At 41.7% G+C, this 13,951-nt stretch overlaps 1 protein-coding gene across 2 annotated transcripts in view; it reads left to right on the top strand.

The window, feature by feature from the left end:
* The window catches only part of PLCB1 (phospholipase C beta 1), a 581,938-nt gene that overhangs the window by 506,124 nt on the left and 61,863 nt on the right, over positions 1-13,951 (top strand). For both annotated transcript variants that reach the window (XM_089519303.1, XM_089519304.1), the window contains exons 25-30: positions 1,185-1,238; positions 3,725-3,944; positions 8,960-9,140; positions 10,973-11,049; positions 11,939-12,028; positions 13,074-13,131. In XM_089519303.1, the coding sequence (XP_089375429.1) occupies positions 1,185-1,238; positions 3,725-3,944; positions 8,960-9,140; positions 10,973-11,049; positions 11,939-12,028; positions 13,074-13,131 (680 nt within the window). The remainder of the gene's footprint in view (positions 1-1,184; positions 1,239-3,724; positions 3,945-8,959; positions 9,141-10,972; positions 11,050-11,938; positions 12,029-13,073; positions 13,132-13,951) is intronic.

Genomic DNA, 13,951 nt, shown 5'->3' with positions numbered 1-13,951 from the left:
AATATGTTAGGCACTTTCACACAGAGCCAATGACATACAGCAGGCCCTTTCACACTCCATAGTTACAGTTCTGTGATTCCAGTTTAGCTACCATGGTTCCATCCTGCAGAATCCTGGGGTATGTAGTTTGCTCAGAAGCACTAGAGGAGTTCTCTGGCTGAGGATCTCCAAACATCCATTCCCTCAACTTATTATCTACAAGTACAGTCATAGCACTATAATTGTGTTGTGTGAAAGTGCCCAGGAGTTCAAAGCAGGAAAAAATGTAGGAGATCTATGGAAAAGGGAGGGTAAGACATAATGGCTGGTAGCCACCAGGAGAACCATCACCATAACAGCTACTAGAATACCATCCTGAGTGTTTTGCCCCATCTTGCATCCCATTTAACCTAATATAGAAAATTACTGAAATAGTTTTGGTGGTAATGGCAGAGGTATTTCAACAGCCTGTCAATACAGCCCCACTAACCTCTTCTCCAACTTCTCCCTCTCTGACAAAGTCTCTGACTTTGTGAATACCAGTTGCCAGACATCCATCTGGAGCAAATATGGCAAATATTGGCTGTTTTTGCTCCACTTAGCATCTGTCCTAATCTGTGTGGCATATAGGCATATACTAAAATTGCTTTATTAAAGTGGGAGGTCATGCCAGTGCCATATGTGTGGGAAAGGAGACGTAGGGTCCATGTCCTGCCAAATTAGTATAAAAAGAAGGAAGCAGCCTTTAAGCCTAATTCAATTCTACATAAGCTTTTGAGGACTCTAGTTCACTTGTTGATATGTGTCTGGAATCCACAAAAACTTATGTACATATATATTAGTCAGGAATAGATTAGGACAAGACTCTATCCATTTAAATGTCCTGCTGGGATATGTCTTAAATTGAATAGGGAATGTGTATTTCTTCCCAGTGTTTTGAAACCACAACTCCCAACATCTCTAGCCAGTATAGTCTGAGGTGGTGAATGATAGGAGTTGCAATTCAATAACATCTGAAATATTTGCTCATCCTGTGCTAACAGATAAAATGAATGAATTGATGAATATACTGCCTGTATTGATTTAAAAGGTTTGATGGTATAATTTAATGGTTGTTTCTCACATTAAAAACCAGGGTACCTATTATTTGAGCTTTCATTTGCCATTATGAAACAGCTGTTATTATCATTATTGTTTGCATCTAGGTTCCGTGAAAGTGCCAGCAAAAACAGAAGATCTCATTCAGAGTGTTCTGACTGGTAAGCAACGTGTAGATGTGATACATCAGAATCAGAATCTCTGTATTTGTATGTCAAGAAGGTGATGGTGCTAAATCTTGACAGTTGGAAGTGGGAGCACCCTCAGAAAACTGATTCTCAGTTGTATGAGTTTCCTGAGTTCCTCTGGAATCAGGCACAGACTTCTGTGATGTTCAGAGCTCAGTTCTGTACCACCACACCTTTAAAAAGGAGTTCTGCACTGTCAACACTCCATGCTCCAACCTAAACATTACAGAGACCATGTACACCTATAGCCAGTTAGCTCCAGGATGGATGGGAAGTGTCACTCCTAATGTTTCCAAGTATCAGTGTACACTCCCATAAATGACCTTGCCAGTGGTGTCCTGCATGGATATGCATGCCTGCTTTGCATGCTAATGCCCTTCCTACTGCCAAAGGAGACTGGTATGAGGAAGATGTGTTTACTTCAGAACAGTGGTATGGAAATCTTTAAAATAAATACATATTGAAAAGTATTCTAAGCAGTCCTTCACATCAAAGCTCTCAAAACAGAGAGTTCCACTGCATTTCTGCATAAACTGATGGGAAGAATTCCATACAGGTGCTACACATTTTGTTTAGACACCTTAACATAAACATATTGATAAGCCATAAGTTGAAGCTTTTCTCTACTGTAGACAAAGGGACTGGTTCTGCCAGTGGTGGCTGCCAGTGTTGCAATCCACAGCCTACTACTTTGGTGAGGATGTCTTAGCTCACAGATTGAGGTCATAAATGAGCGACAGTATTTGAGACATTTGTAGGTAATGTGTGGCCTTTCAGAGGTTAGAGTTCATCTCCCATCAACCGCCACACTGATTTAAGGATTAGGTTATTGAATCATTTTGGCTCCAGTTCACAAAATCTTCTCAATGAAGATACTCCATTGCTGCAGCCACTAGGGGAAGTGATGAGTGAGTTTGGGTGTCCATGGCCGGTTACAGACCGGCACTTTAATGTGTGACGAGCACGCACTAGGGTTACAAAAGGGCGGTGCTTCCGCACCACCCTAAACCTAGTGTGTGCTCGTCACGCACTAAACGGTGGCAGCCCTTCCATACGGCCGCCGCCGTGAGGACGTCACGGCCACGCCGCCTCTAGATGGGGCGGCGCGGACATGACGTCCTTGCTCCGCGCCAGGGTGCTTAGTGCGCCCTGAACACGGAGCAGGAAGGAGCTCCGTTTCGGAGCTCCTTCCTGGTTTAGTCCGCTGGGCGCAGCCTTCAGACGGCTGCGCCCAGCGGACTAAAAGAGAAAGGGGCCAAGCGGCCCCTTTCTCCTTCTCCCCGCCGCCGCGGGGTGTCCTTGGGGCTTGAAGCCCCAGGGACACCCCTTTCCAGGCTGCGGGGAAGCAACGTTTTGCTGCTTCCCCGCAGCCTGAAAAGCGGCGGATCGGGGCCTCAGCGGCTGCCGCTCTGCACGCTGAGGCCCCGATACACTGGGGAAAGGGGCGGGTGCAGACCGCCCCAAATGGGCGGTCTATAACCCGCCCATGCTTTGAGCCAGTTCTCCAGAAGCCTTACTGCTCCTCAAAATAAGTATGTGCAGAGTTTGGAAAAATTACTTTTGTAAACTGTTAATCCAAGAATCCCATAGCTGGTATATCAGATATGCTGGTTTTGAATATTCTGAGAGTTGTAGTCCAAAAATGGTATTTTTGGCGGGATACATACCGCCATATAGTACGTATTGTATACGTACTAGGGTTAGGAAGGGGCGGTGCTTCTGCACCCCCCTAACCCTAGTACGTATACAATACGTACAAGATGGCGGCGCCCCTTCCACATGGGCGCCGCCATCTTTACGTACTGGACGCATAGCGTCCAGACGTGTCGCGGCGCCTATGATGTCGCGAATGCGCCAGCTGCGCCTCGCAACGTCATAGAGGCGCCGCAAAAAGAAGCTCCGAAATGGAGCTTCTTTTTTGCTCCGTGCAGGAGCCGCTCGGTTTGGCTGCTGCAGCTCCCGCACGGAGCAAATGGCGCCGGCGGGGGCCTTTGTTTTGTCTTGTTTTTTAAAAAGAAATTCCCTCTGTACAAATCTACTGGCTCACACATCATGGCTGCAGTCCTGCTGTTTAATTCCAACTAGTATAGACAACTGAATAAATTGTTGAATGGTGAATCAACAAATAAGTAAATCCAATTAATGCAGTAGCTTTACTCTAGTTGAAACTAACAGTAGAACTTGGACTCATGGCTACTTCACATGGAGAATTTTTTTTTCACCAGAAAATACTTGGCTCTGTTTGTCTTGAACCATGAAAAATTTTCTTGAATGCCACATGCACAAATGTTACTTTGTGTCACTGTAAAAAACTATGGCTAAGATGCATAAGAGCAACATTTTTAATTTTCTCAACTCCCTGCTCCAGTGCATTTATTTTAAGGCTTAGTTAAAGGTTCCTATGAGTGTATAAATGCTTAATAGTGACAGCAATGGGACATTTCTTTTCATTATTGCAGAGGTTGAAGCACAAACGATTGAGGAACTAAAGCAACAGAAAGCATTTGTAAAACTTCAGAAGAAGCACTACAAAGAAATGAAGGATCTTGTGAAGAAACACCACAAGAAAACCACAGATCTTATAAAAGAGCATACAGCAAAGTATAATGAAATCCAAAATGACTACCTGAGACGGAGGGCAGTCCTGGAGAAAACAGCAAAAAGAGACAGTAAGAAAAAGTATGTCCTATAAAGGTTGCCTCTCTTCTAATGAACAAAGTTGGCCTTCACATTTCTCTTTTTTGGGGGAAGACAGTGCTTTAAATAACTTATCCTACTAACAATAAAAAAAAGATAAAGGATATGGAAAACGTGGAAGGGGAAGTAAAGCAGGGAGCAACCTAGAAGGAAATATGGAATAGAGAGGCAATGCTACCACCAAGGTACTAGGGAGATATTCACAGTGCTGATTGCCCCCAAACTGTCCCTGCAGTTCAAATAGCCTAGGGAGTTTGGCAGCAAGCTCCTAGGCTGAAAATACAATGGACCCCGAGTAAGGGGAATTCCGTGTATGCTCGAGCCTTATTCAAAAGAATGGAGCTCATTCATGCCCGCGACATGGCACAAGCACCACAAGTGCGCGCACTATTACCTCTTCTGGGGTGTGCCGAGCCTTCTCCTGGCGCAACTTTCAGCGTGTGCTGAAAGCCACATAAGTTACGCCTGCATATAACGTGGGCACACTGTACTGCTTCTCAATGTCAGGTCAGGAATTGGGGGAACATCAAAAATCTAGAAACTGATTTTAGATTAGTGTGGCAAGCTGGCCTGTTTTACCAAAATCTGGTTGGATGAAGGCATGTCCCATGCCCCCTTTGACCTCCACTTCTATCACACCATACTGAATCCTTAGTAATGTTTCTGTACTAATTAATTCTATACTTGTAATTCTTGTATAGTGCCGAAGGTAATGGTAATAGATGTGACATGAACAATAGCAAAATTAAAATTATACTTTTAGATTACGACATTATAGGCACCGCCTAATTGTATTTATGTATAGATAGTGTCACATGTTTAAAGTGAAAATTTGGTGAAATGTGATGTTTTTAAAGAAGTTTTAAAAAAAATTAAAAATTAATTTTTTAAAAAATTTAAAATCTGGGGCCTCTCCTTTCTCCTCCCAGTAAACCTCACCCCACTCAAGCCATCTCTCCAGCATTTTAAAGGGGCACAGGCAAACACCACAGCCTGTTTCTGCAGAAAAGCAGATGTTTGAGGAGCAGTGGTGTCACGCCACTTAGGGTATCATCTGGTGCGGTCTGAATCCCCCGCACCTAGTGATGCCACTGCCATTGACTATGATATCGATGGCAGCATGAGGATGTAACAGGGTCCTTGGAGATTATTATTATTATTATTATTATTATTATTATTAAACTTTACTTATGAAGCACTATAGATGTACACAGTGTTGTATAAAAAGTCAATAAAATCGAAGAATATATAAAGCCTGCCCATGAGTATAATAACAAATAGATAAAACAATAGATATTATTATAAGATAGAATTGAGTAAAAAGGAAGCAAGTTAAAAACATCAAATATAAAATATCAAATCAAATATAAAAAACAATCAGATAACAATCACAGACTCCCTGGGAATGCTTCCCTAAACAATATGGTCTTTAACTCAGTTTTAAAACTGGTGATGAGCTGTGCTTGTGAGGGAAGGAAGGAAGTTCCAGGAGTGAGGGGCAGCAAGTGAGAAGGGACGAATCCGGGACAGGGCAGTGGAAATCCTAGGCTAAAACAGGAGACCTTGACTACTAGAATGGAGGGTACGAGTGGGGATGTAAGGAGAAAGAAGTCCAGCTAAATAAGGCAGGGCCAGCCCATGCAGGGCTTTAAAAATCAGCAACAGAAGTTTGTACGGAATGCGTAAGGGGAAGGGAAACCAGTGAAGGGATGATAATAGAGGAGAAACATGGTCAAAACGGCAAGCGTCTGAAATAATACGTGCAGCTGAATGCTGGACAGAAATTAAAGGGCGGAGGTGTGTGAGAGGAGGCCCTGCCAGAAGGTTACATTAATCTAATCGCAAGACCACTAGGGCATGGACCAGAGTCTTTGCAGTAGAAGTGCATGTGTGCTAGACATTTGCCCTTCCTGGCTCATAACACTGGTCAGAAGGGGACTGGCTGAGTGGGTGAAGGGGTAGTTAAGACTTCCTTCCAACAAGGCAGAGTTCCAACTACCCTAAAGAAGGCAGTTGCAAAGTTATTGTTTAAAAAGCCATCCCTGAATCCCTCTATAATGGATGATTATTGACCAGTGCCCAACCTACCATTCTTGGGCAAGATATTTGGTTGTGTGGTGGCCTCCCAACTCCAGGGATTCCTGGATGAGATAGATTATCTTGCTGCATGTCGGTCTAGTTTCAAATTCCTCTTGCAAATTTCCACAAACACTACACCAGTCAGCATATACTTCAACATTCCCATTTCCCCTTCTTGCAACAACTTTATACCTCATACTCACATAATAAATCAAGCAATCTTTTTATATACAAGGCCATGGCATCATGGTTCTCACTCAGCAGCCTGTTCTGTTCATTTCTGCATTCACATATATTTCTAGAGAAATATGCATTTAAATATGTAGCTACGTTCATATTTCTAGAGAAATATGCATTTAAATATGTAGCTACGTTCATAGCTCTATTCGTGTCCTCTTGGGAAGGATGGAGCAGGCTATTTTGGGGTTGTTTCTGTTTCAGATTTATTCAGTCGTAGGTTTTAATGTAGTCCGCTACAGTCACCCAGCTACACCAGAGGTCAGCATGGGTCTCGCTGTTGCCATTGGCTTCATTGGTTTCCTACCTCCATAGGTGTTTGTCACTATTTCCACATTTTCCCCTTTCAGAGGCTTGATCACTATGTTGATTTGGGTTTCTTGGTTTGAATTTCAGTGTCTCATGTGTGCACAATTCACCCCACACAGAGAGATGCACAGAGGGTCTCTCTCAAGCAATAGCTGTGGCCTTATGTAAACGCTCTCCTTTTTAGACTCTGTGGTTTCCAAGGCAACAAGCTTTGCACCTGGATAGAGCTGTAAACACCTCTGATTATCTGTTAAGGTGCAGACTGGCGTATTTCTTTTGCGTTGACCTGGTTTTATTTTTATTTTTTTTAATGGTCACTGTTTAGCTTGCTGTGGCTCTGTTTATTTCACACGCCCCGTTCGTTGCTTTCCCCTTCTCACCTCATCCTTTATAGTTGCAGTTCTTTCCCAAAGGCCAAAAATATCACACTGGTCCTTTGGGATCTTGTTGCTCAGATTCCATTTTGTGAAAATTATTTTCCCTCCCCTTGCCTTTGTATGTTGTTCTGCTCAGCTTGCTTTCCTTTGACAGACCCCTTGCCTTTAGTGAACTCTGTTCTTTGGGAGCCACTAAATAGTTTCACATCAGGATACTTATATCTGGAGTGGAGCAGTTATAAAAGGAATAGAGATGACTGATCAAAAGCATCTCCTCCTCCCCGGAAAGGTTCCCAGAGCCAGTGATGTCACTAGGATTGGTTTCTCCCCATGCAGTAACCCATAGTTTCACCCCCTCATTGACCTTCTGCCTTACCACACCATCCAGAATCTCATAAATTGTAATTCCTATATATCCTTGAATATAATGGTAATAGTTGTGACATAAACAACTAGCAAAATCAAACTTATACCTTTAAATTACATATGCACAGTTTAAATGTATTTACACGTACAGAGTTTCTTGGGGCAAAAGTGAACATTTGGTAAGATGTGATTTTTTAGATTTTTTAAAAAATATATACTGTTAAATATATATATATTAAAAATGTTGTTTTTGAATTTTAACATTTTAATTTATTTTATAAAATCCAGCACCACTCATTCCCCCCCCCCCCCCACTGAGCCTTGCCTCACTCACAACATCTCTTCAGTGTTTTAAAGGGACACAGCGTGTTTCTACCAGAAGGCAGTTGTTTGTGGAGCAGTGGTGTCACATTCCTCTTAGGATGTTACCTGGTGCAGATCATACCCCCCATGCCCCCATAATGATGCCTTTGGTCAAACCTCAGGGCCTGGAGCCCCTTCTCTGGTCCTCAAAGTGAGAAGGAACAATCTCAAGGCAAGAGTGCTGCCTTGAAGTACAGCCTGCCCTTCCTTTACACGGGGGATCCTGTCCTGGACTCCCCCGTGTAAAGGCAATTCTGCCTATGCGCGAGCCCCATTTAAATGAATGGGGCTTGTGCACATGGCGGTGTGGTGGAGCGCACCCCATTATTCCTTATGGGACGCACCACCCCTTCTCTCAGTGTGGCTTTCAGCGTATGCTGAAAGCAACGTAAAGTGCGCCCGTGTATGATGCGGGTGCACTGTATGTCTATGTATTTCCTTCACTTGTTAGACTTGGTGTTTTTATTTGAAAGGCGCTATTTGATGCTTAAGATCTTGTATTTAATGGCATCACCATTCTGAAGCTCTGGACTGTGGGGCTGCTAAGAGAGTTAGTGAAAGATCCACTCGTTGAAAAACTTGTTATATATGCTTAACTAATATGAACCTTACAATATAAGAGTGGGGACAGAGATAGACATTGTACTTCAAAATGGAAAGCCATCTTAGCAGAAGTTGCTACTGCCATGTTGCATGCATGACATTATTATGCATCATATGGCTCTTGACAGTAGAACCATTCTAAGAAGCAGATGACCATAATACTGAATGCAGATTTCATCAAAATGTGGAAGCAAAATTTCTCAGTCCAGGCATACATTTATATGGTATTGTGTTATTCTAGGTAATTTAGTATGGTTCAATGTGAGTGGAAAGTTTCATTTCTAAATATGATTTCTTTGAACCCAGGGTATATTCTAAGACAATTGTAAGATCCAGAAAACATCTATGCATTCAACCTGAGCTGAGTCACAGTATAGATATTTTGACACAATGTTATATACACACACACTCACAGAAACACAGAAACATATACAGTGAGCCCACGGCATACGTGGGCTCATTATGGGAGACTTCTAGCTTATGCGGAAGCCTCCGAGAGAATCGGTGAATGGGGCTCGAACATACGCGCTTTTTGTCTTATGCAAGGGGGGGTCTGGCATGGATCCCCCGCCTAAGGCAAGGGCAGACTGTATACACCAAATTTGTGGCTAGTACCCTCACCATTTGTGTAAATTACTGTTGTTAATCCTTATTCTTCTACAGAGGTGAAACTGGCAGCCCAGATCACAGCTCATCAACGGTTGAACAAGAGTTGGCCACCCTTGATTCAGAAATGAGTCAAAAGTTAATAGAGTTGAAGGAAAAACAGCAGCAGCAGTTGCTTAATCTTCGTCAAGAACAATACTATAGTGAAAAATACCAGAAGCAAGCACATATTAAATTGGTATGTATGACACCCTAACACCTCATGTTCTTTGAAGGGCTCTGATGACAACATTGCAGGAAGAGCTAGTTGTGTCACATATCCATAAATTTGCATGGAGGCATTTTTTTTTTAAAAAAAGAACAACATATAAACCACCATATAGTTCTGTCTTTCTCCCCTTGCCCTATTATTGTTTGCAAAAATGTGGATTTGCAGCAGTTGGGGGGCATTTTAGAAAGAGTGTGAGTAAGTGTCTCCCCTTTTAAAAACTAACAAGCATGCGGCACCAGAAATATACATCATATTCCAAATGGGTTTGCTGTAAAGGCACTATTATGATACTGACTTCTTCATCTCCTCTGCCTTTCCTAATTCTTAACAATACTATTATGCCTTGTTGTGAGGAGGCAAATCTTGCCAACTTTCACATCTGCTCAAACTAACTAAAACTGTTGAGTCATAATATTGTTTTGACATTTGGGTTAATCTTTGGGGATCCTGCACTCTGTGGCTTTGAAGATGAAACCCACATGCTCTGCCTGATTTCTTATTCCACATCAATTATCAAAAATCATTCCAGAATAAGCAATTAAATTAGCATAGCTTATAGAACAAGAGCTTTGATATCGGTTTTAAAAAATGTCTTCCAGATAGTTCATGCTTGTGCCAGACAACCTTCTGTGAAACTATGTGTACTCGAAATGGATTCCAGAGCACAAGCTATAAACAGCAAAGTGATATTATGCGTATATTGTTCCAAAGTAGCTTTTATTGTTACAGCTGCATCCTCAATGTTGGCTGAGTTAAGCATGCTGTATGAGGTGGTCCTCTGGGCTGAAACAGGAATCCAATCAGTTTGATAATAGGTATTTTGAAGTGCAAAGTAGTAGAAGACAGAAGACAGGAACACTGTTACTATGGCCATGTGGGTATATCCAGGCACCTCATTTCCACATTAGATGTGGCATTGGGTTGGGGGGCTTGTAAGGGAAAGTCATGGCCAGCAAGGTAAGGAGCAAAAGGGGGGCCGTATGAACAGCCAGGTTTTGCAGTGGAGTTTCTAGGAACCTCCACACAAAACAAAGGGTATTTTATCCTGAGGTAGAGACTGTGGATCTTCATCTGGTACAGCAGGATTGGGCCCAATCCTGCATCCAGGGGTTTTGACCTGTGTCATCTGAACTAGACGACATGAGACTGAGGGGAAGCTGGCCCTTTTGGCCTGTGTAGACAACCCTTTAGTTCAACACTCAAAGCACTATACCATACTAGCCAAAAACAAATTAAAAAAAAGAGCAAATTTTGCATAAATTAAATCCCAAGATGCAAATATTCACTGTGATCCAGAATTCCTCCTGTGAGGGTTTTTTTAATACTAAAAAACAAATACTTTTTAAAAACCAATTTTTAATTATTTTCCCCAAATGGTCTTTCCATCCCTAGTGAACACTTTTTTTTTTCTGTGCCACTAATACTTTTCAGGATCTTAATTTTAAAAAATCATACAGTTGGCCCTCCATATCCACAGATTCTGCATCTATGGATTCAACTATCCACAACTTTAATACTAATACTACTAATAATAATAACCCAAAAAGCAAACCTTGACAGATGGACAGGCAACAGCTCTCCAGAGTTTTTAGGAGGAATTCCTAGCCTTTCTTTGAAATACCAATAATTTAACATGGAAATTTTTGCATGCACAGCATGGGCTCTACTACTGAGTTGTGGGCCTTCCCCTCCTGAGAGACTGGGACTCAAGCAGCTTAAACTCTTAAACCACCAAAATATCTAACAATAAAAGGTAGCTTTTGGATCTTCCTGACCTGCCTATATTTTCCTTCCCCAAGCTCATTCAGAAGCTGACTGATGTAGCAGAGGAGTGTCAGAACAATCAGATGAAGAAGCTTAAAGAAATCTGTGAAAGGTGAGGCATATTGTAAATACACAAACTCCTCCTTTCAGTTCTAAACTTAGGGCCTGTGCAAACTGGCCATTAAGGCTGGCCTGAGGGCGGAGTTGGGGTGTGGTGACCATGGTGGCATGATGCGCAATTTCACGGTGCTCCTCTGGCACTGTGCTTAGATGATGCAGCACCAAAGGAGCACCGTGAAGCCACAGTGCGGTGGCTACAGTAGCCTTTCCAGGGCACAAAAAGGAGCTGCTTTTTGCAGCTCCTTTTTGCAGCCTGGAAAGGCCAGATCAGGGCCACGGTGTGCAGTTGCTGCAGCCCCGATCTGGCGAAGATGGAGGCGGCTGTAGGACGCCCCTCAGGGGCGGTCTGCACAACCCCATAGTCACTATGGAATCAGCCAGTGGTAGACAGTAGTACTTTCTGTATTCATAGATCTGTGTTGTCAATTTGGGGTGTAGAGAAGACTTTCCAATTTTGTCATACTGCATGAGAAAAGCATCAAGACGCTGTACTAAGAAAATGGTCAGCAACACAATTTTTTTCACATTTTTCAGAACTTATGAAAATTTGTTTTGTGCTGCATGGAAACTTTTTTTGTGCACAGTAAAATGTGTATTTTACACAATACATTTTTATGGGCAAATATGTTATTTTTACACAAAAATGTCTTTGTGGTTTTATGTAATCAAAACAGGGTTTTTATTTTCACAAATTAATCTTTATAAAAATATCGCAAAATGCAAACAAATGGTCAAAATGTGCAGGGAAACTCTCATAGACTCACCAAGAGAGGAGGAATTGTCTCAGAATGAAACAAACAGATACTTGTGTCTCTACTGTCAGCCTTAGCTTTCTTCTGCTTTTCCTGTTTTGTTTTTAAAAAGAAGTCTGTTTGTTGCAGAGAAAAGAAAGAGTTAAAGAAAAAGATGGACAAAAAGAGACAGGAGAAAATCACAGAAGCTAAATCAAAGGATAGGAGTCAAGTGGATGAGTAAGTATAGACTTCTGCTCTTACCTTGAACTATGTCCTGAAGATACGGAAAGTTCATCAAAGATACTAAAGCCTTGGATTGTACGTCTGGGTATTCCTTTCTCTACACCAGATGTGAGGGTAGGTACATACAGCCCCTCCCCAATGATTATGCAGGCCTATCTAACCCCTCACCACTCATCTCATGATTGAACATACACTTAATTTTTTACAAAACATGGTGACACACACATACCAGGCTTGCTGTACCTAACCAGTCCCATCCACCAAAAAATCCTCCCATCCCTGGCTCAAGAATGAAGCTGCCTCAGAGCATTGGTCACATGCTGTAAAATTCGAATTTTACAAAGGTTTGGGGTAAAAGATGCATTTTTCTTAAAGAAATTTAAAATTGTCTTAAAGACCTCTGCTTCACATTCCCTGTGTGGCTGGATCGCAGTGACAATGAGCCGGGTATATATATTATTTTTCACATGTAAACATGTCCTGGGTACATATGCTGGTATTTTTGGTCTCACTTTTTTTTTCTAAGGCTCTGCCCTCCAGTGAAATATAGGCCCAAAAATATGTCTCAAATTGAATCCAGCTTGGTCTGAAAGAGGTTTGCCATGCTTATTATTACAATACTTGAATATTTAGAAAAAATGAATCTCACCTTTCAATTGAGTGATATTTAAGGTGGCATATGATAAATTGTAGTAGTGCATACCCATGTAAATGATGATACACATGGACACAAATATGGAGAGCTTACAAAACCCATCCCTTAATTTTTGTGGGCGTTTTGATTAAAATTTCAACCACTTAGCAATTTCTTGTGTACAAAACACTTAGTGATTTCTGTGCTATCTAATTTTAATTTTTCCTAAGTTAACTTTGTGCTGGTCTATGACCGTAATAAAGGTGAACTGAACTGGACTTTATTAGCTAAAATAATTTATGATTTAGAAGCAGACTGTTTTGGGCCAAATCAGCATATTGTATACTGATGGTATGAGATAAGAATTAATTGAATGGAATGAATCTTTTTTGATCATGCTCCCAGGGAGAAGACAGAAATGATTCGGTCATATATTCAAGAGGTGGTGCAATACATTAAAAGGGTGAGTCCTCTATATACATTCAAACTTATTATATGTGCTTATGGCATGGAGATAGCAGGCACATTTATCAGAGTACTGATGACAGAGCAGCCAAACAATAGTAAAGTTTCTCTTTTTGTACAGAGAAACCTTGCTTCCAGTATTGCTTACTACACACATATGTATATGCATATTTGCAAACTTGGTTTCCAATTTTCTCTTGATTATCAAGCCATTTTGAATATTATCTTGATGTGCAGGAGTTCCATGTGTTCCTGCATAACATTAGATCTGAAATGTGAAGGACTGTAGCAGGACACATTACCAGTGGTATTTCAGATAGGATATTGCAATGGAATATGGGATACCATCCAGGTTGGAGGCATCCTGTACCTGAACTGGACTTCTGCACTTTTTGAAAGAACGAGACTTTCCCATTCTTTGCAAAATATGGGAGAATTCTGGATCAGATTCAGGATGCCTCTGACCTGGGCATGGAGGCAAGCAATAAAATCTGACCTTAAAAGTTTTCATCCCGTACTGGAAGGACAGAAAGGAGCAGTGTGATAATCTCTTTCTGAAGTATTTGAAGAGTTCTGGGTTCTGGCGAGGGAGGCAGTCTATGAAACTGACTAGAGGCCTTGTGCAGAAAATATCCCCAGCCTGCCTTCTGCCTCTTCTGTAGGGAAGATTGGAGATACATGGTGTTTAAGGACACAGCTGCAGACTGAAAGACATTTTAGTTAACTAATATACACTGACCAATTTAAAAATCAAAATAACCCCAAGATACACACCCTAATTGATGTCCTTGCCACTAGTGGCCCCATTAATGTCTTTG

The sequence above is a fragment of the Sceloporus occidentalis genome, unplaced genomic scaffold, assembly GCF_023333645.1.
Source record: "Sceloporus occidentalis isolate IW3139 unplaced genomic scaffold, rSceOcc1.0.p SCAF_4, whole genome shotgun sequence".
NCBI lineage: Eukaryota > Metazoa > Chordata > Lepidosauria > Squamata > Phrynosomatidae > Sceloporus > Sceloporus occidentalis.
Note: the sequence above shows the minus strand (reverse complement) of the source record. Positions and strands in the feature narration are given on the sequence as shown.